Source organism: Haliaeetus albicilla, chromosome 10 (assembly GCF_947461875.1).
Source record: "Haliaeetus albicilla chromosome 10, bHalAlb1.1, whole genome shotgun sequence".
Lineage (NCBI taxonomy): Eukaryota > Metazoa > Chordata > Aves > Accipitriformes > Accipitridae > Haliaeetus > Haliaeetus albicilla.
The window spans coordinates 27,665,780-27,693,379 of NC_091492.1; the positions used below are offsets into that span (position 1 = coordinate 27,665,780).

The window sequence follows — 27,600 nt, forward strand, 5'->3', positions numbered from 1 at the left end:
AATATTTTAGAAAATTTATTGAAAACTGACATACAAAGGGTGATTTGGTCCCAAGAGAAGACAGACCAGAATCAGATCTTCCATATTTCAAAATAAAGTTCTTCCTAATACTGCATCACATTTGCCATCCTGCTTGTAAACAGCGTTAATAGAAGTCTTTTAAGGAAGCCAACAACAAATGAAACTTACAACTACAGAACTGTGAAAACACCCAATAGCTTATTCTCTCTCACCCCCTCCAAATGTTTGCTATAGCAGGAATCTTGCTCAGTCCTCCTAGACGCTAGATTCCTGCTCTACCCCACTCTTCTCCTCCCCCATCAATTTAAGCAATTCAACCCTGTTCTCTCCTATCACAAAGGCAGAAATTAATTATGAAAAAAATTAAAATAAATGTCTTCTACCAAAGCAAATTTCTTGGACCCATTTGTTTCCCATCTCATGGTCTCTGTCAATAGTCTACCACTATATTCTCATTTCAGATGGCAGAATAACAGGGGTCTGTGATACCATATTAGCATCAAACGATTAAGAGGAAATACACCTCTGAAAGTCAACCTTTGGTACAAACATAACAGGAAAAAAATGTATGCTTAGAAGCCATCTAAAAAAATTTCTTCCTCTGCAAATTTGATATGCAATTTGTCATTAAGAGGAAAAAACCTGCATCTAGATTTGACGTATTTAGGCTTCCCACAGTTTTCTACATCTGCTGTAGTTTTACTGTTGTTGAGATGGTTTCATCAAATTTTTGAAATTTCTATCCTTTCTTTTCAATTTATGTAGGATTCAGAGCTATCAGCTAAAACAGTTCCAACCTTAAACTTTCACTATAATTCTGCAAGCTTAAAAACACGTAATTATTTAGAGACATCACATTTTCCACTCGCAGTGACTACAGCCTTCTCCAAACTGCGTTGCTTTACTTTATACTCAAGCAATGTAGCATGTCAAAGGCTGTAGATTTTAAGGATGTTCAGCAGCTTAATAATACATGAAAAATTTTACACAGTACATGCAAGAGATTTATAGCAGACCCTGAAATTAAAAATTAGACATAATAGCAAGATAAAGCTGCAGAGGTTCTCCAATTTAATAAAAGTTCCAGAATGGTAAAGTTATACACCGGTCTCCAGAGTAATACCCATTCAAACATTGGAATGTTTTTAGTGAAGCTCTGAAATGTTTTAGCAAGAGACAGCAAATTTCACACAACCTTCGACAAGAGCAGCATGATAGACAGGATTTAACAAATAGGAGCATCTTTTGAACAAAGCTTCTGCTGTCAGCTGAAAGAAAAGAAAGGATTACTGCAAAAAGAGAAACTTGACTTTAAACAATTGACTATGGATAATTCAACAGTAAAAAATATCACAAAGATTATCAAGTAGCTGTGCAAAGGAAGAGTAGATTTTTCTTATGCAAACAGCTGCATTACTGTGTACTTGCTTCTTTATGTTAGCAAGATGTCAAAAACAGACTGGGATGCTAAGACTCTGAACAGAACCTATTACTTGGAAAGGAATTTCTTATGAAAAGCCTCAATTCAGGTATCTCTGAGAAAGCTCAAGGTCCTAAGAACAGAAGATAAGAATCTCTGCCTTGTTTAAGGGTGTTAAGCATAATGGAACTATTGTGCATCGAGGAAAGGTACAAGCAATAACTCATTGAGGATTCCTTTTCTTAACACCCTAAGCAGGGTACAAAATTCTTTTGGCATACATCTGTATAAACTATGTGACGTTACATTAATGGCACATGTTCTGGCTTAAATTTTAAATCTAGATTCCATCAGGAAGAAGACAAACATCTCCTTTACTTCACCACCAATACCAGTCTCAAAGTCTGGGACTTTGTTACAGATGATAATCAGCATCTGACCCTGTTTATGCCAGAAGGCAGCTCCCTGTTATCTGATTTACTTATCATATTTATCAAAATTAAAGGATGCCATTTATTTAATCAAAAGTTACTGTCTTAAATGGGCTTTCCCACTTGATGCATACAAAGAATCACAGCACAATGTAAAATGTGAATCTGTTGGCTGAGAACCACTTTTCTGCAGACTTTGCATCGTTTGGGGAGGGGGGCATCAAAAACCCACAAACACAATTTAGGAGCCAATGAACCAAACATGACTAAAGTTAGCAGATACCTTGCAAGTTAGTACCTCATTTTACTTTCTACAAAGCACGTGGCTTATGCTCAACTATAACATTCCTTCCCTACCATACTGCAGAACGTATAATTTCTACATTTGAGTTTACATCAAGTACAAACCAGCCACAGATGAAAGAGTATGAAAAGCTCTATTTCCACAGGGATTGGTTTTCTATCTGTGACTAGACTCAAAAGTATTTCTTCCTTTCCATACCTTTTTGTTATTGAAATTAAACTAAGTGACCAAGCATAGTATGTGCACCAAAGTCTTAATGGCTCAGTAAGTGAAAGTTGTGGCTTAAGCCACAGTTACATTCAATATTTGGATTTTATACTTTACCAAGGACAATTAAGAGGATATTTTCACCATTAAGCAAGATGGAAAGCTACTTCCTTGTTCCAAAGGCCTCTGGATTACCTTCTCAGTAAAACCAAGAATATTTAATAGACCGGAATACAGAAATCTTGGGGTTTTTTCAGTTTCCTTAAGTTGTGTCCGGCCAATCCATGTTCTTATGATTGTTAGTAGGAAAAACAAAAACAAATAATAAAACTTCAGATTCACACATCAAACCAGAAAGAAAGAGGGAATCAAAAAACAGCAACAAAAAACATCAGAAGCTCACCACTTCCAGTCTAAAAATCTGGCATCTACAACTCCATTTCTTCTTCTGCACACCCAGAGATTCCTGAACTAGCATACGGATCTGGAGACATGGCAGTCTGTTGTGATTCAGGGAATGTTTCAGTCTGTGGGTCAAAAGCAGCTCTTGGTGTTGACTGCTTGGCTTGACACCCTTCTGCACTCTGCTGCTTGAAGTTCTTAACAGAAACAGACTTCAGTTTATCTGTGAGAAATTCAGGAAGAGGTTTCCAAAGCACCAGCTCCATAGAAGGACGGCTCCTAGAAGGGATGGAGTCTCAGTTAAAGCAAGTTCTCCAATCACAACTATTAAATGCAGAAGACCAGTGAGTATCTTCAGCCTTTGTGCCAGCCTGGAACTATATTCCAGAATCCATATACCTTCCCTGCCCATCCCTCCCCCCCCATTAAATTTCCTCTTCCTTCACTAGTTCCATTACTTCTAGTTCTAACCCTGTATTTTCTTTCTTTTCTTTTGCACCAAACTTGACAACCACTGTCGGTCACGTTTCAGGACCTTCTTCTTTTGGAAACACACATACATAAAAATCAAGATATAATGGTTTATTCAACAAATTTCACTCTGTACAAATGAGGAGTATGAAACAGACAGCTTGATGACCACTGTAGTTACTTCTCTTTTACATTAGTATAGTTTTTCCTATTTCTGACCAGGTGAATGGTCTGTTATACAACATTGGCTGCATCATGCAGTAATTAAGGACACCTCCACAAACATGAGACTGAGTCTCTCTTTTCATTTGCATGCATTAGCTACATAGCACCATGATTTCCTCAAGAACTTACATAGATTCTATTATTTTCTTTGTCAGGCCTTCACCAAAATCCCTCTTCATCCCTTTTTTAAGGGTATCTGACAGGATAAGAGTGGGCAGATTGCTAACATTTCCATCAGCATGAACTTCCTCATCTTCATCAATTATCCTAGGAATGGAGGGGGAAGAGGGAGATAAACACTATTGAGCATACTGTTAACAGGCACATCCACCGCAGACTACAGTTATGTCTGCGTGCACTGCATTGTACAGTGTAGATATCTGACCTAGGCCGAGTACCAGAAGCAGTGTGGCCATGTTAACATGAGTCTCTCTTGGGCCAATATACCCTAAGAATGACTGTTACCATTGAAGCCACTTGAGCAGCTATGCCACTTCTGGTACCTGAGATAGCTTTGTTATCCCTGCATCGTCCAGCAGTGCACAATGCAGGCGTACACCAAGAGAAAATAAATAAATTCACTTCAGGGGAAACTGATTCAGTCACATTACAAGAGTGAGTCTCAGTTATGCAGTAGCTTCACCTGCTCAATTCCCCATATCTTAACTTAACTTTGAGAATTATTGAAAAGCAACTGAATACAGTTCTTAAGCTTTAACAAGGTTGCACCAATTTCTCAGAGATTAAAATGGCACAAAAAGTTGAAACATTTAGAACAAACTGGAGGTTATCTCCTTTGTTTTTGGTAAACCTTTTAAAGAAAATTTAGCAGAGTAGCTGGGAAGGATGGGGAACAATCCTTTGAGAGGTCCAAAGCAGACTTTGTAATGCAGATATAGCCAGATAATAAAGACATATATCACTACTCTGATTTACCCATGAAAAAATAAAATAATCTAACAGTACCTTGCTTCCCTTCACGCATCATCTATGGAGTAATCATCTAAAAAAAAATCTTGTTTTATAAGTTATAAAACTTTTGGCTTTTCTAACAGCTGTCTGCAGTGGTCATTTTGGGTATTTCAGAATACTAGCTCAACTGCAATCAACTGATACATACACGTAACATTCCCAGAAATCTTTCAAAGGCAAGAATGCACAGTACATTTATTATTAAATGATTGCAACAGACTGCCCATAGCCACCCCATTACCTCAATATCAAGCTCTCTGGTATTTAACAGCAAGATGAACCTTAGTCTTATTGCATATATGCAGAGAGATCTCTCTGGTTCATGCTATTCTCTACAATGACAAATTCACATCTATCTTGAGCATTTAGAAGTATTAATCATAGAACAAGCTGCAGCTGGTTAAAAAAAGTTGAGCTCATCTGACCAGGCAACATTGGTTAAAATTTGAGCTCTGGATACTCACAAAAGAGCTTGAAACCCCATTAGGGTATACTGATGCTGCATAATGATTCTGAAAAGGTGGTTATTTATTCAGCATCTTTTGCTCTAGCACCCTCAATTTCAGATCACAGTATCAGCCCCAAGACTCACAGGACCGTAGGTAGCCTAAAAAGAAATCGCTTAAACAGGAGGTTCATCTCAGACTTACAGTAGTGTTATCACATCACTAAGTGCTAGATTTACCCCCTAATGCCCACCAAAAAAAGGGAAAGCTCAGCAAAGCCAGTCTACTCAATCCCTGCATTTACCTGTCCTCAATTTCCTGAAGCTTCCTGCGAGCAACCTCGTATTGCTGTTCCCCCATTGTCTGATCCATTTCTTCACAGGGAATTTCTAACATGGCAGTTTCAGGACAGCTGCCACCATACTGACTTGCTACCTCCCCAGCTGCCTGCTGACCTGCACAGAGAATCCATTCTTCATTGTTGGGATTCAAAGGGCAATTTTTGGCTCCTGTCAGTCTCTTCTTCCGCACAGGACAACTAGGAAATAAAATAAGTTTAAATTTGTCAAAAGAGAAATGTGGCATTCTACAGGAGAAAATGTCATAGAGAGCTATGTGCATGTCAACAGATTGACACACTATGGAAACACAACCTCCACAAAGAAAATAAATCCACATTGCTCTTATTAAAATGTGGGTACCCATGCAAGAAAATCAGTGCTACACAATTAATTAGGTAACTGAAATGGATTTGGGCTCATGTGCAATTCAAGGGAAGAGTTCCAAATGGAAACAATGATAGAAGTTCCCTTCCTGTGTATGTTGTAGCCGAGGTGTGCTCAAATCTTTACAGAAAACAAAAAGCAAATTAAGATTTTTCAGGCTATAAAAGACAAATTCAATTTACCCTTCCGCCTCTTCTTCTAGCTTATGCTTCTTTCCACAGCGAACAGAGACACTGCAAAAGAAAAACAAATGGCTATTTAGCTTCTACTTATATCTTCCAGTGACACTGAGATTTTCAAACACTATTTTCCTCCCTTTTAAAAATTCACTTCAGCTAAGAGTAACAGTCACAGTATGTCATGAGCTGTGAAGGGAATGGAAGTTTTGGACAAAAAAAGACCACTTTGTTCCAAAAGAGTCAGCCGCAATTACTCAGTTCTCTGAGCAGAATTCCATGCTAATTTCTCCTCCTTCACGTTATTTATTTTTTCCACGAAGGGCAAGACCAATTTTTGCTAAAATTCAAATGCATCAAGAAGCAACACATGATCCAACTCCAGTCTCTTAACACATTGTCTCACAGTGACATACTCAAATTAAATATGACCAAACAACATTTTATGGAATACTTTAAGTTTTCTGTGCTCACACATGAAAAGTTAAAAAAAAAAAAAAAAAGTAAAAAAAGTGCATGAGCTTAAAAGCATGTCAAGATGTTGGTAAACTTCATCACATTTCTTTCCTTTTAAAAGGCTCTTTCATCCCCCACCAACAAACTTCAAGGCTGTAAGATGAGCACAATACAATCCTGACACTGTACAAGCGAAACACCACTAGAAGAAAACAAATTATAACCCGCCTTGAAAAGAAAAGTTATTTCGCACTGCCAGTGCAGCCAAGAAATGCGTTCCCTCCTGGTTCTGGCAGCACCTGGTTTTGCACTTACTGGCTGTGACCCTGTGGCAGGTGCAGGCCTTGCGGGTGGGCCGCACTCGTGAAGGAGCCCACCGGGGCGACCGTCAAGCCCTCATTGTAACTTCCGAGCGCAGCCAGGGAGGCAACGTCGAAGCTGCTTTGCAGATACAGGCTGGAGGAACCGCCGCCATCGGCACCATCGCTTCCGTTCCCTGCCATTACCATCACGGGGGGCTGGAGACGGTCGCGGCCCACGGCTCCGGGCTGCGGGTCGTCCCGCGCGAGGGCCAGCGGGCCGTGTCGGTCAGGGGCGGCGGCCGGAGCCTGGGGGAACTCCACGGCAGGACCCACAGGGATGCCCTGACAGGATCTGCCCAGCGCTGCCATTTCCTGCTGCCGGGGAGAAAGAGGACATCAACGCCGCCCCTCCCCACCACCGAGCGGGGCGGCCCCCTCGGGGGGGGGGGGGGGCCGGGGCCGGCTCCCTCGGCGCTACGAGACGCCCCGAGACCCCGGCCCGAGGCCGCCCTCCCGCTGCTGGCGCCGGTCCGGCCCGAGGCGCTCCCTCCGGGGACCCGTGCTGAACGGCACTGGCGACCCCCGCGGGTGACCCGGTCAAGCGGCACCGCCGGCCGCCCCGGGCACCACTGGGGCCCGGCCCGGCCCGGCCCGGCCCGGCGCCACAGCAGGAAAACGGCTGCCCGCCCCCGCTCGCCCGCCCGCCCGCGCCGCGCTTACCGCCGGGCCGGGCCGGGCCCGGAGCTGGACGACACCGCCAGAGCCCAGATCCTTTCCAGGCCTTTCGCCGCACTTGGAGAAGGCTGACGCGGGCACTATGGGAGCTGTAGTCCCGGCCGTAGCGCGGGGCGCGGCGGGAGCTGTAGTCCCGGGCGGCGGAGGGGCGCGGCGGGAGCTGTAGTCCCGGGTGGCGGCGGGGGCGGCCCGCGGGGCAAAGAAGTCGTCGTCGGCGCCGCAGCGGCCATGGGGCAGCACGGACCCCCGGGGCGGGAGGCCCCCGCCGTCCCCGGCAGCGGCAAAGCCCCGGCTCCCAAGGGACCGTCGAGACAGACCCACTTTTGTCCGCGGCCTGGCGTAATCTCCGCGGCCGGCAGCCAGAAGCGCCGGGCTGGGGCGGGCCGGCGGCGCAGCAGCCAAATCCCAGTCAGGTGAGGAGCTCAGTCGGCAGCTTTTCGCCCGCTGTCTGGGCTGTAGCTGTGGGGAAGCAGCGAGCGAGTGGTGCGGCGGTGAGCTGTCGGGAGGTATGACACCGAAGCACAAGGTAATCGCCCTGCCGTTTTCTTTAGTAGCTGAAAGCTGCAGCTAGCGGGTGACTAACGGGGTATGTTTTCTGCTCTGACTTAAATGAAGAAAGTGCATGGGCTGTGGTGTTGAGCGTGGGAAAGCTCTCTGTAGCTACTGTAAGGCTTTATGAAAGTTGGATGTTTCTGTCATAAAGAAGTGAACCATTGAGAAGAATCCCAATGGCTAGAGATGGAAGGCAAAAATCTGTGTGTTAATACAATAGTAACTTCATTTCTTTGGCACCTTTTATTCCTGTAGTGTAGTTTACTAAATTTTGCAAAGGAAATCAAATTCAGCCCATGCTAAGAATGGAGTACCAGCCCCTGCTGAGAGGGTCTAGCACACGCAGCAAGGTAAGCAGAACCGTCTTGGCCTCTGAAGATGGATCCCGCAGAGAGTTTGTAGCCTTAACAATGATGCACAAAGGTGAAATTCTCTGATTGTTTCATGTTTACTTTTAAATAAAAAGACATTAGATGATCAGGCTTGTAAAGTTTTGTGTTTTCCTTAGACGCCTAGCCATGTTATAAAATGGAAGCTGTAAAAGCACGTTTTCTCATCCCACCCCCTTGAATGTAAATTGAATTTTGTTTGGGGCATGTTTTTGAAATGAGGTGAAAGTGCTTATAAACTGTTGGGAGTTAAGTAGCTTACAGAACAGGTAAGGCTGTTGTCCATGCTCTAAGAAATCGGGCCCCAAACTTCAATGTGACACAACATGTTCGTGTAATGAGCAGACTGATTTGGGCAGGAAGAAGAACACAGCTGACATAACAAAACGTAAGTTATGTGATGTATGTTAATGATTCTGGGGTTTTGTTTGTTTGTTTGTTTTCTGTCTCTTCTAGATTCTAGGTTGTACCCATGAGGCACACAAAATACGTTGACAGTATTTGGTTAATAGAAAGGTCTGAGTGTGTAGTGCCTATATTTACCACCTATAGTTTTATTTTTTTTCTACTGTAGTCGCTGCAGCTCTTATTTATTACTCTTAATTCATTACTTCGGCTGTCATTCAGAGAAATGCTTTTTATTTGCAGGAAACCGTAAGGAGGTATGTCACGGTTTAACCCCAGCCAGCAACTAAGCACCATGCAGGCGCTCATTCACTTCCCCCCCACCCAGTGGGATGGGGGAGAAAATTGGGAAAAGAAGTAAAACTCGTGGGTTGAGATAAGAATGGTTTAATAGAACAGAAGAGAAGAAAATAATAATTATAATGATAACACTAATAAAATTACAATAGTAATAATAAAAGGATTAGAATATACAAGTGATGCACGATGCAATTGCTCACCACCCACCGATCAATGCCCAGTTAGTCTGTAAGCGGCAATCCCCCTGCCCCCACTCCCCCCAGTTTATATAGTACATGTGACGTCACATGGTATGGAATACCCTGTCGGCCAGTTTGGGTCAGCTGCCTTGGCTGTGTCCCCTCCCAACTTCTTGTACCCCTCCAGCTTTCTTGCTGGCTGGGCATCAGAAGCTGAAAAATCGTTGACTTTAGACTAAATATTACTTAGCAACAACTGAAAACATCAGTGTTATCAACATTCTTTTCATACCTAACTCAAAAACATAGCACTGTACTAGTTACTAGGAAGAAAATTAACTCTATCCCAGCTGAAACCAGGACAAGGTATCGACTGGATTTTACTTTAATAAGATCAGTTTCAATTTCTTCTGAATTTCAGTCCTGAATGAAGGAAGTTTTGATGGATTATCTTCAGGAGAGACACAGCTCTTTCAGAATACAGTATAGCATCTGGAATAACTCAACATTACTGGGAACTGGACCAAGAATGAGAATGAGGACGAACTAGTCTACATACCTTATAATGAGAAATTCAGGGAGCACAAGCTTATAAAAACAAATTATGTATAGTCTTTATGAAGGAAGAGGAAATTGATCACAGAAGTGCCTTTAATATAGGAGACATTGTTGTGGCTAGCTGAAGTTAGATAAAAAGATAATATGAGATGAAATTAGGACTTAATTTTTGATGAAAGGGTTGCTAAACATTTGAACTGGATGTTATTTTTAGTACTATAGTATTCAATAAAAAGTAGAGTCAAGAAGCATCACATCAGAAAGCCAGACAATGTATAAACCTCTAGAGATCTTTTCTGACACAGAGGCCTCATCCAAAGTATAATGTTTTATGACGAATTAGACTCTCTTGAGATTAGAATGTAACACAGTAGTGGTTTCTGTTGACCTTAAAACCTATGAGTCTGTGAATCTATTAATTTCATTTCCTAAATACTGATTTAGGAATGTAACTAGGTAATCAATATTGAAAAATTAAAAAATACATGCTAATAAACTTTAGATTGAATAATATTATTGGTGAACAATATGTTGTGATTTAAGATACTAAGGTTTAGCATCTGCTAACTTGCAGACATCCAGTAATCAACTTAGGGACTTGCTGAGGGAAATAAAATACTGTTATTTCTCACATCTCAGTTGAAATGTGAGTCACAGCAATTGGGATTTGGTTGATTCTTGTACTGAGTCATTGTGCCTCTAACACCAAACATAAACAGTCCTAACATTCTTTCATAAGTAACAGACACCATGAGCAGCGTGGTTTGTGCAAAATGTATTTACACTGTTCAGTAAATATGCTGTCAGCAGTGCAATGGTTGTGTTGCCTACACTTAATCTGTGTACTTGTAATTGTTGCATCTCTAAAAGACGTTAGTGATCATAGCCAAAGTCATCATGAAATGTTTCTCCTGTTGCAGGTGTTTGAGAGTTTATTTAGTTTTCTAAACAAATACTTTAACGGTTCAAAACTAAATACATGATATATTTCAGCATGATTTTCTCCTAGATATTATATGCATGTAGGTTCAAGGCCCTGTCTCTTTCATGCACGTTACTCTCTTCTGTTTTCTAGTTCCCCAGCTGGACCTTGTTTCTGGCTGTTTGTGCTGTTGGAATTGGAGGGACCTTTCAGTATGGGTATAATGTTTCCATTATCAATGCACCCACCCAGGTAAAATACTGTCTTGTACACAGGGTTGTTTTACAGTGGTGGAGGCATCCTGTCTTAACTGGCCGAGGGGCCAAATGCACTTTTACTGCGATCACAGCAGGAACCAAAGCAGGCTTCCTCTTGTATGAAGGATTCTTGTTGACTTTCAGAATGGTTTCGTGTGAATTTGTTTGTGAGTACCTCCCATCAGAGGTATTCTGTGTCAGATAAAAGTGCCAAATATGCCACATACATATCTCTGTTAAAGTCTGTTGTAGAAGGATTAACTGGATGAATAAGTAACATCCTCCAGTTACACCTTTGACTAAAATAGCCCAGAACATTAAGAATAGAATAGAAAGAATAGAATAGAACATAACAATTTCAGTTGGAAGGGACCTACAAGGATCATCTAGTCCAACTGCCTGACCACTTCATGGCTGACCAAAAGTTATAGCACGTTATTAAGGGCATTGTCCAAATGCCTCTTAAACACTGACAGGCGTGGGGCATTGACCACCTCTAGGAAGCCTGTCCCAGGGTTTGATCAACCTTACTGTAAAATGTCACCACTGTTTCTCCTGATGTCAAGTTTAAACCTCCCCTGACGCAGCTTTGAACCATTCCCATGTGTCCTATTGCTGGCTAATATGGAGAAAGGATAGTTATAGTTGTCTATCACAAGGCAGCTTACTGAGAAAGATCTTAGTCAAAAAGTTGCATCTGTAGTGTCTGAGTATCTTGTAGGTGTTTTCACCTACTTGTTACTTTTGCTTCCATTGCCATGGCCTTGAGGATTTTGCATATTTTGTGGATGACTCAAGAGCATCTGAGCAAATGGTCTTGTGAAAGTGATGGGTATAATTTTCTGCTGTCAGCTGATTTATTTTCTTGTGAAACTTTGAAGACTGAATTTGTTACCATATGGTATGCTTTTTACAAAGGTTAAAATAAGCTGTTTGTGAAAGAACATGTAATATGCTAGAAATGGAGAGTCCGGGAAGTTTGTTCTTCTGTTAGTCTTTGTTTGCTGGCCAAGAACAGAAGCCTCTGATTGCATATACATGTCAGTTCTAGAGTTTCTAAAGACAAATTTTAGGAAACCAAGCATGTAGAATAAGAGTTTAAAAGTTCTGACACATGAATACTGTAACAAGGGCGGAGGAATATTAGAGTTGCAGAAAGGGATTTTACTATGAATTGTTGGATTATGCTAAGGCAGGAAGATTTAAATCAAGTGTCAGAATGAGTCTTCTGACAGTAAAATTTTTTAGGTTATACAAGACCTCTGCGCTCTGAGATGTTCCTAAAAAACAGTAGGACCTACCTATCCACCCTGTCCTCCCCCTACATTCAGAAGGACCTCAGAGCTCTTTTGTAGCAGTATATGGAAAGGTTATGTTTCTCCTCTAGTGGAATACAGCCTCTCCTGAGGTAGACTACAAAATCAAAGCTGATGAGCAGTCTTTGAGATGTATGGAGAGTAGGAAATGGTATTATGGTCAAGGAAGATTCTGCTAGTCATGGTTGTTTTTAATATAATACAACTAAGATTATATTTTTTTGTTAGCTCCCAGAATTGGTTTTCAGGATTGAGGTGCAAGTTACTTATAGTGCTATGCTGTAGGGCTACATGTAATGCTACACATTCATTACTGTTTTCTACTGCAGCATATACACAAGTTCTTAAATGAAACCTGGACTAGTCGTTATCACAAGGAACTAAATCCAGAGTTGCTGACTTTTCTTTGGTCTGTCATTGCTTCTATATTTTCGCTTGGAGGCCTGTGTGGAGCCCTTATTGGAGGCAGCATGGCAATTCGGCTAGGCAGGTGAGTTACAGCAGCAGGCATATAGCAGCACGTTTTCTTTTCCTACTTTCTCACTGGATTATAAAGTAAATAAATGGGAAAAGAGTGGGAGAAAATGTACCTTGGGTGACTGTGAATGTTTTTCACTTCAAAGCAGAGTTTTCTGGTAGAATTTTCCAGTTTGTTTGAATGTGACTTTAAAAGATGAGCCCTGAATTATAGCCTTCCAGTCTAGCCTTCCCATTACATTTACTGAAATCTAAGTGGGAGTATGCACATACTGTATGGTAGGAAACACAGGTCCCCCATACGCATTTGCAGCCTTCGTGCCAGTAACGACATGCTGTGTAATTCGTAACATTTCACGCGCATTCTGTATGGAAATAGCATAAATGAACAAAACCCTTCTCCTACCTTGTCAGGCATTTCTGTCATGTTTATGCATTATCCTTATGTTTGGACTTTTTTAAAATATGAGTAAATAGTTGTATCAGATATCTGGGTTTCCAGTGAGTAGCACATTTCTTCAGTATAAAGACCATTTTTTCCCCTATTACCAGAAAGGAAATCTTTTTAAAAAACATGTTATTGCAGATTTCCTTAATGTTTTGTTTTGGTTTTTTTTCCTCCTCTTCAGGAAAGGAGCTCTTTTGATGAATAATATTATAGCAATACTGGCCTCCATTTTAATGGGGATCAGTTTTCCTACAGGATTGTTTGAGTTACTGATTGCTGGAAGGTTTTTGATTGGCATAAATTCAGGTGAATGATTTCCTATTCCTACTTTCAATAAACTACGGTGAATGATAAATTATTGTTACTGATGATTCTGTAGCTATTATGATATGTGTTTGTAGGCTGCTTTGTGATGATATGATGACAAAAATGTTCTGTAGTCTAACTTGGAATCTGAAGGCAGCTAAATTAATAGGAGATAGTAGCTAGGTCCGATTTCCTACTTGTTTTGGTTCAGTAATTCTCTTCAAAGCAAGATCTATTAACAGGAAAATGTTATTCCATTTACTTGCAGGTATTGGGATCTGTGTGCAGCCTCTGTATCTTGGAGAGGTTGCCCCAAAACATCTTAGAGGTGGCATGGCCATGGGGAGTTCCATCTTTCTGACTGGAGGGATTCTGACAGGACAAATAATTGGTTTGAGGTTAGAAATGCATTTTTTTTCCTGCCTTGTGTTACTCGTACGTACAGAATTCCAATTCCCTGCAGCTCTCTGCAAAACATTCGTTGTGGCCATTGTAGCATTAGTGAATCAACTTCATATAGAAGGTCTACCTGTAAGAAGAAAACCCTGCTTTTGCCACCTTATTCCTACAACTGCAAACCATCTGTGCTATCTCCCCAGGGGAGTATTCTCAGTTTAGATGGGTTAGCCAGAACAGCATTAGTAAAATAGGTACATTTATGCTAAGTTCATATTTTCTGCCAGTTTCTTGTTGGAGACAGTTGTCATTCATAAGACAGGACTTGAGAGCAAAGGACTCATAACTTCTGTATTGTAGCACTACTGCTGGTTTTGTACCTTGTGAGATCAGATGAAGTTGCTAGGGACATTATCCAGTTGGAGCTTAAAAAGTTCCAAGAACAGAGCCTGCACAGCCTCAAGATGAAAAGCTGCTTTCATTAAGTCTGCTAGAAACTTTCCACTGCCCTAAGAGCAACTGCTAGTACCCTGAGTAACAGCACATTACCTGTTTTTTCTCTGTCCCTCTACCAAAAGCACTGAGACTTCTCTTTTTCCTTATTATTAGCTCCTGAATTAACTGATTTTGCTAGATACTTCAGGTGTGAAGTGCTACAAAGTAAGTAGAATATAAACTTCAGGCTGTATAATCTAGGGTCAGTATTTAAAATGCGATACACTTTGTATTTTAAGAAGTTTATATTGCCCACAACACATCATCCTGCTGATTCTAACTATACCAATTTTAATGATTCCTTTCTGTGTAATATACCTTCTCATTAGATAACTTTGAATGGGAGGTGGGATCAGGTGATTTTCTTGAGTTCCTTTCTATCGTAAATTATTCTATGATTCTCAAAAGCAGATACTGCTGCAGACCTTAAGGTGAAGTATGTATGCTTTTACTTTCCTGCATTGCTAGGAAATACTGCTTTGGCAAACCTGAAAATAATGCTTAGGACCAACACAGCAATAAGCAGCAGTAAAATAGTGTTGCTTATCTCTTCCTGAGTGAAACCTGATTTCAGAGTGACCGGAAAATATTTCCTAACCTCTTTCTGCTGAGGCTCACAAGATGTAGGTAACTGGTTACAAGGGAACTTTTCTCAAAGGACAAACATCTTGCTCCCAAAAGTCTTCTGAATAGTCACGAGTAGCTAATTACTTGGGGTTTTTTTCCTTCTTTTTCCACACGTCTCCCAGGGAATTACTAGGTGCAGAAACGTATTGGCCTCTGTTGCTATCCAGCAGCTGTTTCCCAGCATTTGCCCAACTTCTATTCCTGCCATGGTTTCCTGAAAGTCCCAGATATCTTCTTATTGACAGAGGTGATGAGCTGAGCTGTGCCAAAGGTAATTTACAGCATTTTCATACTTCCTCTGTGTCTTCAGAACGGTACAATGAATATATTGGGTTCCAGATTCTCCTTTTATCAACATGACATAGTTACATTGCCTAGTGCTTTTTGGCCCATGTTTTTACTCCGGTAAGCTTATATGGAAAAAGGGATTGTACAACTCAGGAGTCTATAATGAATTGTGAACAAAACTTTATTATCTTGTTTCAAATATATGTTCGTGTTTTGTTACTCTTTAGTGAAATCTCTAAAGATTTTATAATTTTTCTCATGGATGAAGTAACATACCTGAACTACATAACCTCTCACTGGATTATTCATTTCTCAGGTCATGTCACAGATTAAGTATCAGTTATATTGGATATTTTCTTCCATTCAGTGATACTGTTATACTTCTCCTGTAAGAAATAATAAAAAATAATATAATAAAATGGAGACAGCATAAGTAGCTGAAAAATTAGAGAGCTTTTTACTGAAAAAGAGGTGATATTAAAGAAGTGATTAATTGGCTATTTGACCAGGAAGCTCCTTATCCTCCATTTTCTAAATATTTAGTTATCTTTTAAATACCTTTTTTCCCCTGTTATATCATGTGGGAGAACTATGACAGCTTAAACTTTTCACTTTATCTTTCAGAGATCTATGATTGTTCTCCTTTTATTCAAGCCCTACTCAAGAAATAACTGTAATGGATAGCTGTGCAGTACTGCAGAAATGAGCAAGTGAAGCCCACACGCTACAAGAATTTGAAAGACAAAAATTCAGATTAGTTGTGATTTTCTTTATCCTGAAATTACACAGTTCTCTTTATATACTGCAAGAAGAAACTAAATATCACAAGAGATTTTTTTTCACCATAGCGTGCCAAAAGAAGACACTGAGGTAGCCATTTGTATCCTCATGTACAGTGGATGTGAGGTATTTTACTTCCCAGAGAGACTCAGTGGAATAATACTCCAAAGAGTAAAGTATTAGTCACTATAAGTAAGCAGGTCTGATTAATTCAGTTTGAAGGTCTGTTAAATAAATATGAAAAGACCCTCTCTAAAATAATAACCAATTAATAAAATTGAGAGGACAGAAAAAAAATTCAGAGATCCCAATGTACAAATCTGGACAATAAAATACTTGGTCACATATTTTTCAGAAATGTGTTCAGTGTTTCTACTTCTACCAGGTATGGTGATTCTGATATAGTTCACAGTGACATAAAATGACACTTGTGATCCCTGGATCTTCCATTTAAAATGCTAAATAAATGAGAGAAATGAACAAAGGAAGTTTTCCTTGTTACCGTTTGATAGCGTTGTATTTAATTCAGTTTTCATTGTATACATAAATAAAGGAAAACCATTTCTTCTTTTCTTTTCTTCTGTTACTTGTTTTGAAGTGCTGTTGATGAGCATATGAATTTGTATCTGTCTAGAAAAGGTATTCGTAGGTAGAACAGTATATCTTGTGGAAAGATCTTCATAAAAGAAGTTAAAGAGGCTTAATTCAGGGAAGCCTTTAGGCCAAGGTAAAATTTGTTAGGAATTACAAAAGAGGCAGGGTTCACAGAGAGAGGTGAAATCTTGTATTATACTGGGTAATTAAAAAACAGACAAAAAAGTTAAATTTTTAGATAAAGTCATCTGTACCTGCAGACCTGTCTCCTTTCCTCCTGCCAAGTTTTTCAGCTGATCTAATAAAAATACCTCTCTCTGCTTACCTCGCCCAAAAATGCTCATGGACCATCACAACTGCAAAAGCACAGTAACAACAATTGACTTATGGAGTTAATTCTGTCTAATTTGGAAGCCATGGACAAGATGACCATAATGTCCCTTTCAGATTATGATCTAGTTTGGGCTTCGTTAAATGTAATTTTTTAAATATAAATGAAGCTTGCAATCTCTGTACCATATTCAAGTCTTCCCTCTCAATTTTTTTTTTCTGAAATAACATAATCATGGATTGTTTTTTTTTTTTCCAAGAATTGTGGTTGCTCCTGAACTGACGCTGAAGAGTGGCTAGAGCTTCAAGCTGGTTACACTGTTAGTGATAACAATAGCATTGGAAAGTTTGCTTTCAGGATCATCAAAAGTTCTACTGTTGCCCTTAAGAAGACAAATTGTCACGATATATTTAACCTTGAAGATTTTAGAGGAACTGATGTTATGTACTCTAGGTTTTAGGACCATTAGTAAAGGTTTTAGTTTTGCATCCAACTGATTTCTGATAGTACTTGCCTTAGAAGAATTACTTACCATCATTACTCCAGCTCACTAAATGCATTCCACTGGCAAAATTAAAGATGGGGACCTAAGAAAAGACTTGATATCTGCCTAGAATTTAAGCAAAAGACTTCAAAGCGCTTCGAGTGTCCTTTAATGAAAAGACTATTTGGAGGTCTGTGGTTCAGATATAAACCACTTCAAAATATTTTGCTTGGTGAATATTTCAGAGTCAGATATTCCTCTAAAAAAAGCAAAGTAATGACACTCCAAATCTACCACAGCAAAAGATGTTGGAAAACCAGCAAGCAAAAAACAAGTCACAAAGCAAATTACTTTTTTCCCAGCTTTCTAAAGCACAAAGTTTTCATATCCTAGCCAAAGCAAGGTAATTATGGAAAGAGATGATTTTCCAGAAGTTGTGGTTAATAGGTAAACATAAGAGAATTTATTTTCTTCTTTTTTCTAGCTTTGAAACAATTTCATGGTTCTTCAGAGTATCGAAGGGAGATGGAAGACATACAGCAGGAATGTTTTGCCTTAGACGGGGAGAAACCCAAGAAGCCCTGGCAATTATTCACTGATCGTGGTGTGAGATGGCAGCTCATTACTGTGATTGTGATGACTATGGGCCAACAGCTCAGTGGGATAAATGCCGTAAGATTTCATACATACTAACAGCTTAAATAATTATTTAATTTCCATCTGTTTTTCAACCTTTTATTAACACAAAGGATCCAGATAGAGAAGCTTAGAGAAATGGGATCAGTGGCAAAGAGTATCTTTGTGTTATGTCTGTGTTTCTCTTTTTTTCAATTTTTTTTTCATTTGTGTGTTTCTGGTATGTAAATTTCTTTAAAGAATTCTTCTGAAAAAGTAAATAAAAGTGGATCAGCTTATCCCATTGTGTCTGGTTTAAGAATTTGAAGTATTATATTCAGTAAGTTGAATAATTATATTTGCTTTTATGATAGCAATATGTTTACCTAGACATGAATTTTAACAGATTCTTCTTGCTGTTTATGTGAAATTAATAACTCACAATAGAAAATAATTGAGCTGTATATTTAGTATGAACTTGACTTTGTTTCCAGCCAATGATTTAACTACTGGGAACACCCCTTTTTTTGTTGTTGTTGTTGTAGATTTATTTCTATGCAACTTACATTTTTGAACAAGCTGGGATCTCAGCAGAAAAAATCCCGTATGTGACACTTGGCACTGGAGCTTGTGAATGCCTCACAGCTCTCACCTGTGTAAGTAACAATTTATTCTATCTCCTAGCATAAAGAGTAACGATTCTTCTTCTTGAAGAACATTGGTAAATAGGAGATTAATATAGTAACAGAAAATGATGTCTTTTCCACAGGGTTTACTGATAGACTACGTGGGAAGAAGATACCTCATCATTGGGGGTTATCTCCTTATGACCCTTTGGAGCATTGTTTTAACATTCTCTCTGACTTACCAGGTGTAAAGAAAAACTCATTTATATTGCATGATATGACTATAGTGATTGAAAATCTGTGACACTCAAACACAGCTGGAAGATAAGAGCTACATAGGTTTAAACAGCAGCATAAAAAATGACAGCAATTGAAAGATTGGATCAATTCTGGAGCCATCTTTCCCTAAAATAAGAGAATGCTCTCAGCTAAGCTTTGATCATGTATTTGTCTTAAAGCTGTAGCTGCATTTAATGCTGACAAAACTAAGCAATGACAAAACTGCATTTATTGTAGCTTTTAAAGTAATTTTAGGATAAAATACTATATATCATATAGTGATGATATTAAGCATCAGAGTCCATTTCAGTCACTTAATTGTAAGCAAATGATCAAACAACAAATATTGTAAAGATGCTGAAATTCAAAAGACGCTTAAATCCATTAAGTGTAAATTCACAGAAACTGTTGGGAACTCACTAGACATATTCACAGTGCCTTAAGTTTATCATGCGAAGACAACATCCTGCCTTGCTTTTTGATGTGGTATGAAGAGATGCATCGTAAGTTGTTCTGTATACCGTATCAGCTCAAATAAGGCAACCCCACAAACCTCCTGAAATGAATGTTTAGAGGAAATGTATCTCCACATTTGCAGACCGTACTATACTAAATATTTATCATTACCTTCGGGTAATCCAAGCAAGATGATGCAGGTGTAGCTCCAACAGTGAGCAACTCAATTTAGTCAGTATTTGGTTGCCTGATAAATCCTTATTTGACAAAGGTAGGATTAAAGAGCTGCAATTCTTTCCTTATCCACACCGTCAGTGTTTGAAGCTGGCTTTAAATGGGTGGATCACATGCAGTCATGCTGCAGGTCTGATGTTTGGAGGGACAGTAGGGTTAGAGGCTGCACAGATTGGCAAGCAGACCACAGAAGAGGCACCTACAGTAATTTCTGTGTGGTTGGAATAAAGTAAGCTGCTAGGCCAGGCAAAAAGTTGAATGAGCCAGCCATTAGGCAGAGACCTAGGTTTAATTATTTTATTGTAACTTCTGTAAATTTCTTGGTTTGCTTTTGAATAATGGGATTTCAAGCTTAGGTTTGGTCTTTCTAACATACCTGGTTTCATATGTATAGTAATCATGTTTCTTTACTGCACTACTGAAATTTATGTATACGTAATAACGTGATGAGAAGTCTGTTCATGCTATGGAGGTACTTGATGACAGATAACTCATGGGATCAGCATAAAATACCAAAATAAACACTGACAAAATGTTAAACTAGTAACAACATATAATTGTCATGTTCAATATTGGTGTAAATTTTTAGCCTCTGAGGACTAATGATAAATCTCAACAGAAGCACTAGACTCCATGTAGTAAAAATTATTAAATGAACAATATTTAATTTCTCCGACGCAGTACTGTTAAATAAATTAGCTGTAAACAGCCATGACTGACTGTTCGTTGTAGTTGCAATAAAATAGCAAAAGGAAATGTAACTGTTAAGCTAAACTTTAAAACTTGATTGTGAAAATCTGAACTAAACCTTCTCATTCTCTTCTGTTCCAGGAACTGTACTCATGGGTGCCTTATGTGAGCATGACATCTATATTTGCCTTCATCTTGAGTTTTGGGTTGGGACCAGGTATTACAGAGTGATGAATGTTTTAAAATGGTGAATGCGTGTCTGGGGCTGGGGCGGGGACATCAGCAGCTCTGCTGTGTAAGCCAGGCGGTAAGTATTTACTGTATGGCTGCTGAGGCTCTGGCTAAGGAACACAAGTGAGCCCGTCTCATCAGAACAGTTTAGTCTCCCATAGCCTGAAACTGAGGCTCACCATGCATGTTTCTTTGGGCCAGCTATGTGTGGCAGGGGTCTTAGTTCTGGCCTTCAGGTCAGTTGAGTCATACAAGAAGCAAGAAAAAGCCTGTTAACGCTTTTAAAGGGGCCCTTGCTCCCTGAGCAGTGCTGCTGAAATAAGGCCACTTTACTACATGGGCAGTAGATTAAAAAATGTGCTGTTAATAATAATTTTTTTTTTAAATAGAATCAGATCAGCTACTGGCATATTCAAAAGCAATAGTTTTTCTGGCATTGGAAATACTGCAAATGGACAGTTAGCATAATAACCTATTCTGTTTCTGAAACTCATTCCCCCAGGTGGCATAACAAATACCCTGACAGCTGAATTATTTATACAGTCTTCACGTCCTGCTGCCTACATGATAGGAGGGACTATTAGTTGGATTAGTTTCTTCACAATTGGAATGCTCTTTCCCTTTATAGTGGTAAGTATGCATAACACATTTTCATAATTGCATCACCTCCCATTTAATCTTAGGTTCCATCAACTTGCTTTTTCTTATACAGTAACACTTAAACACAACCAAGTATAACTAGATTCAGTCCCTCTTAAAATGTTTTTTTAGATAACAACAAAAAATAATAAAACATGATAAATGCAAATTAAAAGGAATGCATGGGGTTAATTTTCATGTTCAGATTTAAAAAATGGAGAAGGTATCAAAACTAGAGAAACTTAAGCAGATACTGAGATTCAAAAAACACATTTCTTAATAGCGCCTTGCACTTTTATATCAAAGTAAAGTAGAAGTAGTACCTGGCGCTAGTGGTTCACACCTTCTCCAAGAGTTCACTAAATTTACATACAGAGGGTTCTGTGATCAGGAAGATTTTTAGAAAAAACAATACAGGCTTTAATTTCTGGCTTTGTATTTTCAGTTTTAGCACTTTTGAGAGCAAAACATGCAGGAACAGCATGCAGCAGGCTATCTTGCTTTGACAGTCCTCTGCTTCTCTTAAAAAAAAAAAATTTTTTTAATCTATAGCATTGAAAAGTATTAACAAACATCCAGAGAAAGATAAACCACATAATCTTGAAGTATGAGGCAGCTAAGTAGCAAGTGCTGACTTTTCATTACATTGTGACTTGTTCAGTGTGTGTTTAAAAGGTTTATCTTTTTTCTTTTTTTTTTTTTTTAATAAAAAGACTACCAAGTGTATTGCACAGCATTTGGTAGTCTTTTATCTAGAAAAAAAAAAAAATTAAAAAGTTCCATGTAAAGTAAGGATAGGTTAAACGTCTTTTTATTAAAAATATCTGAGCAGCAATGTTAGGTATGAATGGAACCAAGAAGCTTTTTATTTTCCAAAACCCGCTGTTATACTTGAAATATGTTGCAATGAAATAAATTTTATTTTCAGAATGGACTGAAGCAGTATTGTTTTCTGGTGTTCTTATTGGAGTGCTCCTTAGTTGCTGCTTTCATCTTCCTCGTAATTCCCGAGACAAAAAACAAATCTTTTCTGGAAATCAAAAAGGAATTTCACAAGCTTAATTTTGGAAGAAATACCAAAAAAAAGGAAACAGCGCTTTATGAAAGAAGACAACTCCATGATGAATTTTAAAATTTGCATAATTTCACAGCTGTTACAGAACTTTAATAAGAATTACAAACAGCATCTTCTAAATTAGCAGTGTAATACCATGAACAAGTAGCTTATTAAATCCTCCTGTATATTTGGAGGAAGTTTAAACGCAGGTTAATCTTGCTGAAATGCTGTTAAAACATATATTGCTGAAATGCTATTAACAACATATTATATTATACATAGGAGATGATGTTTAACTACAACTTGATGTTGTAGGGACACACAAATGCCAGGAGAGGGTGTTCAGCGAATTCCTCCCCCGCAGCAGATTTCTTCAGATAATTCAGTAGCTTTTCTTATATTTCTAAGCCCCTTCTTCAGATTCAGGTAATCAAGCATATGTTAATGCTTTACGGAATAAAATATTTGAGGCATTAAAATCCAAACAAGAACTGACCTGCTGAGAAAATGATATTTGAAATATTCTAGTTCATATATAAATTGGGGTATTTAGTTGCTGGTTTGCACTTAAGTAACTTCTTTGAAAGATTTAAGGACATTCCTCATCTAGTCCTACTACTATAACTGGTCAAAGACAGGAGAGCACCTATCTGAATTACTGTTATACCTATCTGAATTACTGTTATTTGTAATAAAGTGTATTAGAAAGACTTGTTTCCAGCACTAATAAAAGAGTTTCTGGAGTCTGAGTTTATTTTTTTGCCCTAACCTAGCATCTTAACATTTTAAACTGTCCAACAGGGTAAAACCTCCTCTAGTTTTGGAGGTCAGTTCTTGGCAGATTGAGATCAACATCACAAAAAGTACTAAATAGCAGAAAGGACAGATGACAGCAATTAAATACTTTTCACCTGTAAAGACTTTTCAAGATGGTCTGATAGAACACATATAAGGAGACTAGAGAGGGCTTGAAGGACCTATTGAATGAGCTTTCTGCTTAATCTCCAACATTTCATCCAGGACTCTTTCTCAACTTAAAATAAATTCTCTATACTTTAGTAGTCAAAAAGCAAGAAATCTTAATTACATACGGTGTTCGTGTGCCTCTCTGATACTCATTTCCATGCCTGTAACTGCTAGGACCGTAGTCCTACCTTACGTTATTGCATCTTTTCCTGGCTGTAAGCATTTCTTGATTCCATCTGTTAACTTACTAAAGTGCCACAGTAAGCACTGGATTTCTTTTACCTTTATCTTCCTTCCCTCAGAATTAAAGCGCTTAGTGAAAACAGAAGCAAACACCATTTTTCTGATTTTGGTAACTAAATCAGCTGTTTAATTGAAAATAACATTAACTCTTAACAGTAAAGGAGGCAGTATCAGGAAGGGATCTTCTTGTTCTTTAGTTTATCCTCTAAGTTTGAAAAATATTTCATTTTGGCTAGAAGCTTCTTAGCTTCTTGAAGATCATCTGAAATGAAATAAAACATTATTAGTTTATAGAGGGCTGGCTGAATTTTCATTTTCAAAATGAATCTCAAAATTTCAATTACAGCACCTGTTCCAGTACTGAGAGCTGCAAGTTGTAAGGACCCATACACAAATAAAACCCTGTTGCCTATTATTTTAAACTCAGATGGTTTTGGAACACCTCAACTGTAAAAATGTACAATTTAGAAAAGAAACGTGACATGAATATCCTTCAATGACTTTTCTGTAAAGTGGCTGTAGTATTGATGTAGCCACTGGGGAATTTTAAGCATATAGACAAGACAAACTTTTTTTTTTAATGTATGTAATTAGGCCAACTGCCATCACTGAAAAATGCAGAAGATTTGTAGGACACTGGTATGGATAGTGTCAATTCCAAAACTGAAACAACTGGACAGGAAAGGTGGTTTATCACCTACTGACAAGGATAGATGCAACACAATCCTTAACTCTCATAGTACAAAGAGTGACAGATTATAAGGTTATAATTTTTCATATGCAGGCCTAGCCAGCACTACTTTGCGTTTGATGTTTTACAATTACAATGCACTACTACAGAAACCTCACAACAAAAGCATTGCAAGACCCAGGAGAGAAACGTAAAGGTTTCTCCCCAGAGGAAGGAAGCTAGTCTGGAATGGTTCAAGCTCCTGCCTATCAATTGGTTGTGGAATAAAGTTATGTTAATTATTGCACAGGAAGTCCCTAAAACCTTAGGCTAAATGCGGCATCAGGTCTTTTCTTGCCATACAGCTTCAGTGGTAAGCAGCTGAATCGTCCCTGTCTTGACTTGCACTGCAAAGAACAGCGCCCATCACTCTGTTGACAGCTTCAAGACTGCAGAGAAAGATCTCCCAAATTAAAATTTGAAATGTCAGAATAGGTAGTAAGTTTGATGAAGAAAAGAGTCTGTTCGTCCCAGCATTCTGGGAAACAAACAAATTAAAAATTTCTTAGCGTCTGCATTCCCACTTGAAGTGATCATTTTGATGCAAATTGAATTAACTGGAACTTCTTTATGGATTTTTTTTTTTTTATTTAATGTAAGGCCCTGAATTTCCTGAATCAGCAGAAAGTTCAGCTCAGAACTATTTATTCTAAATACCAAACAAAGAAAACTACTTGATGCAGTATTTCTGTTCTGTACTTCAGGAAATACTTGCCAGTAAGAGAACGTGATTTTTTTAAGCATTTATAACTGGTATGTATGGCAGCTAAATACTTAATATAAATAGCTACCTCTTTCAAAAGCTGCAGTCACCTCTTTGGTCAGTTCTTCTTGTTTAACTGCAAAATAAATTATTTAATTCACTTTTTGTTACATACTTGGTATATTTAATACCACTGTGTTCTGATTGTGGTGGTAAACTTAATTACTAGTCTCACAGTCTTTTGGGAGCTAAGAGAGCTGTTTGTCATATTGCTGTCAATTTTTTTTTTAAACTGTAATTTCAAACATATATTTCTTTGTTTAAACAGGTTGACAGACAGCAATTCCAATGCAATTCAATGGTCACTAACTTCCCAGAAATCTACCTTACTTTTGGTGTATCAGTTTACCCTGCTACAGTTAATTTTCTTATTCTTAGTTTTTATTCTAGTTACTCTAATTGCTTTTGGCACACTACTGTTACTGCAAAGAATTAAATATACCAATGAACTCAAGGTTTTGGGTATCACCAACAACATAAACAAGAAAGTTGCTTGTATAAGGATAATAATCACTTAATATAATGGTTGCTAAGTTGAAGAAGGTGAAAGAAATACAATGTCCATATCAATGAAATTACTTAAGTGGTCAGTCAAGCATTTTATTAAACTTCACTTTGAGTGGTTCTTTCTTTTAGGACAGTCCACTTGCCCTGATCTGCTGAAGGTTCAATAAGTGCCTGTTTATAGTCAATATATATACACACCTATTTTGCCATCAGAAGAGGTACTGTTATAAGACATTCTCAAGGCAGATTTGAAGTTTAGGTGGCATGAATTGGTGAAGACAACATTTTTTGGGGGGGGGAAGCTCTTGCGGTGAGTCAACTCAAGACTAATACAGGTTAGAGATACTAAGAGAAATACATTGAAAAAGTTAACTCTTCAGAAAGGCTCTCACATTACACAAGGTACAGTAAATTAGTTCTGTACAAAACCCTCAAATCATAACCTACCTTTAATTAAAGTTTCAATTTCTTCAAGGATATCCTCATTTTTAGGTTCTGCTAATTTCTCATTAATTTCCATGATTTCCATGAGAAACACTGAGTCTGCATCACAGTCTGTCTCTTGTGCCGGCTCTACACCATTCAGCTCCAGCTGGTGAAGAAAACAGGAATTTGGAAATGCGCATTCTGGCATCTATTTCAATGTGAATTATTTTCTTGAATATTAAGTCTTCTAGTAGGGCTCACTCAGATTCGTATCTGGTAAAGTTCTGGTTTCTTCCATGAAATGTGCATAAACAGAGTCAGTTTTAAAATTAACTCCATAGGTAGACCATAAAAATCAGCAGTTAACCAAAGCAAAAAAATGTAACAAAGGCTGCCAAGGGCCAGACTGAAATGTCAAAGAACAGCCATGGCCAAACTCCATGTGTGACGCAGGAAACAAATTAGTGTAACATGAGCATCAAATGAGATGGTAATAATAATCAGTAAAATGTTAAAGAAAATAGTGGAAAAGCTGATGCGTTTTCAGACAAGCTTGGTCTTGGTCTCCCTTCAGTCCCTGGTAATCCTCTTCTTCAGAGGAACACAAATTAGCACGTTAATGATGGAGTCAAAGGTCTGACTGATTGCGTTACCACCAGCAGCCCCAGCCACCTACGGTGAGTGACAGCAGTATTGATGAAATACGTAGCGGACACCTTACCAGATAGAGGCCACGGCTCAAAGGGTTCAGGAGGGTTTGGTAGGCCTTATTAATCAAGGAGGAGTGTTGCTGAGAGTAGTGCTGTTCTTTCTGCGAATGGACCACAAATAACAGCAACAAGTTAACGACAGGTAGCAAAATCCATTACGCTTTGTTACCTGCAGAGAAATAGCGTTCCCACAACAATACAGGCGTGTAAAACGGAAAGCTGATTTTCAACAGAGACGGGAAGAGCAGGGAGAGGGGCTACCCGCACTGCCGGACTCTGCCGTCTCACGCAGCGAGGTTCTCGAGACCCACCGCAGCAGCCCCGTACTGTCACCCTCCGCCGCAGGTCCGTGCGCAGCGGGCTCTTCCGAGCACCAGGACACAAACACCGGCGAGCCCCTGTAATCCCAAGAGAGGAGGGCGAGGGGGGACCCGGCGCGCCGCTTCGCAGGGCCGCCGCCGCCGCCAAGGGCGGCACGGCCGTAACGCGAACGGCGGCCTCCTCCCGCCCGGAGCCCTGCCGCCCCGCCGGCCGCGGCGGGGGAGGCGGCGAGGCCCGGTCCACCCCGCCCGGGAAACCGCGCAAGCCGCGCCGGGGGCAGAGCTGGCGCCCCCGCCCCGGCGCTCACCGGCGGCCTCCGGCCGAAGCGATCGGGGTGAAGAGCGCGCTGCAGGCTCCGGAACCGCCGCTGCAGCTGCTGCGCGTCGACGCGGAAGGAGCGCTCGCTGCGGGCGACAGAAGAGCGGCGTAAGGCCCGCGGCCGGCCGAGCCCGCGGCCGCCCCGCCGGTACTCACCAGTCCATCAGGCGGAAGAGGTCAGGCCGAGGCCCCGGCGGCTGCAGCGCCCGGCAGCCGGGGCAGAAGTGAGGCAGCCCCTCGGCGCCGGGGAGGCGGCTGCCGCAGCTCCAGCACCGCGGGGCCGGGGCGGAGCCCGGCCCGAGGCAGCGAGGCCGCGGGGCCCCCTCGGGAACGCGGAGCGCCCACCGCGCGCCGCCGAAACGCCGCCGCAGCGCCGCCTGCATCCTGCCGGA

The 27,600-nt window shown here is 39.9% G+C and overlaps 3 protein-coding genes across 10 annotated transcripts; 1 reads left to right on the forward strand and 2 right to left on the reverse strand.

Annotated features, from left to right (window-relative positions):
* On the reverse strand, positions 1–7,571 carry CCDC117 (coiled-coil domain containing 117). 2 transcript variants are annotated; one of them, XM_069794495.1, is made up of 6 exons: positions 7,279–7,571; positions 6,572–6,933; positions 5,807–5,857; positions 5,204–5,437; positions 3,611–3,748; positions 1–3,064 (listed from the first exon to the last, which is right to left on the reverse strand). In XM_069794495.1, exons 2-6 carry the CDS (start codon positions 6,925–6,927, stop codon positions 2,812–2,814), a joined length of 1,032 nt encoding a protein of 343 aa, XP_069650596.1. In that variant the 5' UTR covers positions 6,928–6,933; positions 7,279–7,571; the 3' UTR covers positions 1–2,811. The 2 variants fall into 2 exon arrangements, with proteins under 2 accessions (XP_069650596.1, XP_069650595.1); XM_069794494.1 differs by having other exon boundaries at positions 6,572–6,930; positions 7,279–7,406.
* On the forward strand, positions 7,567–25,417 carry LOC104311415 (solute carrier family 2, facilitated glucose transporter member 11). 6 transcript variants are annotated; one of them, XM_069794489.1, is made up of 13 exons: positions 7,567–7,706; positions 8,101–8,195; positions 10,752–10,850; positions 12,501–12,661; positions 13,278–13,402; positions 13,671–13,800; positions 15,043–15,191; positions 17,882–18,069; positions 18,558–18,668; positions 18,782–18,883; positions 20,439–20,514; positions 21,031–21,158; positions 22,096–22,967. In XM_069794489.1, exons 2-13 carry the CDS (start codon positions 8,142–8,144, stop codon positions 22,297–22,299), a joined length of 1,527 nt encoding a protein of 508 aa, XP_069650590.1. In that variant the 5' UTR covers positions 7,567–7,706; positions 8,101–8,141; the 3' UTR covers positions 22,300–22,967. The 6 variants fall into 6 exon arrangements, with proteins under 6 accessions (XP_069650590.1, XP_069650591.1, XP_069650589.1 ...); XM_069794488.1 differs by having other exon boundaries at positions 7,690–7,819; XM_069794490.1 differs by lacking the exon at positions 8,101–8,195 and having other exon boundaries at positions 7,681–7,819.
* HSCB (HscB mitochondrial iron-sulfur cluster cochaperone) lies at positions 22,290–27,591 on the reverse strand. 2 transcript variants are annotated; one of them, XM_069794496.1, is made up of 6 exons: positions 27,365–27,591; positions 27,198–27,294; positions 26,581–26,670; positions 25,881–26,025; positions 24,955–25,002; positions 22,290–23,695 (listed from the first exon to the last, which is right to left on the reverse strand). In XM_069794496.1, exons 1-6 carry the CDS (start codon positions 27,589–27,591, stop codon positions 23,604–23,606), a joined length of 699 nt encoding a protein of 232 aa, XP_069650597.1. In that variant the 3' UTR covers positions 22,290–23,603. The 2 variants fall into 2 exon arrangements, with proteins under 2 accessions (XP_069650597.1, XP_069650598.1); XM_069794497.1 differs by lacking the exon at positions 24,955–25,002.
* Between the last annotated feature and the right edge of the window lie 9 nt (positions 27,592–27,600).

What these genes read in the sequence shown, in the direction of transcription:
- LOC104311415 (XM_069794489.1), top strand. Translation starts at nt 8,142, where the DNA reads ATGCTAAGAATGGAGTACCAGCCCCTGCTGAGAGGGTCTAGCACACGC. An exon ending in TTATCAATGCACCCACCCAG is followed by an intron (nt 10,851 to 12,500) that starts GTAAAATACTGT and finishes TTTCTACTGCAG; the next exon opens with CATATACACAAGTTCTTAAA. An exon ending in TGAGCTGAGCTGTGCCAAAG is followed by an intron (nt 15,192 to 17,881) that starts GTAATTTACAGC and finishes TCTTTTTTCTAG; the next exon opens with CTTTGAAACAATTTCATGGT.
- CCDC117 (XM_069794495.1), bottom strand. Translation starts at nt 6,927, where the DNA reads ATGGCAGCGCTGGGCAGATCCTGTCAGGGCATCCCTGTGGGTCCTGCC. An exon ending in CTGCCACAGGGTCACAGCCA is followed by an intron (nt 5,858 to 6,571) that starts GTAAGTGCAAAA and finishes TTTCTTTTGCAG; the next exon opens with TGTCTCTGTTCGCTGTGGAA. An exon ending in CTAGAAGAAGAGGCGGAAGG is followed by an intron (nt 5,438 to 5,806) that starts GTAAATTGAATT and finishes TTTATTTCCTAG; the next exon opens with TTGTCCTGTGCGGAAGAAGA.
- HSCB (XM_069794496.1), bottom strand. Translation starts at nt 27,591, where the DNA reads ATGCAGGCGGCGCTGCGGCGGCGTTTCGGCGGCGCGCGGTGGGCGCTC. An exon ending in GCTTCGGCCGGAGGCCGCCG is followed by an intron (nt 26,671 to 27,197) that starts GTGAGCGCCGGG and finishes GTCCATTCGCAG; the next exon opens with AAAGAACAGCACTACTCTCA. An exon ending in GACTGCAGCTTTTGAAAGAG is followed by an intron (nt 23,696 to 24,954) that starts GTAGCTATTTAT and finishes ATTTCATTTCAG; the next exon opens with ATGATCTTCAAGAAGCTAAG.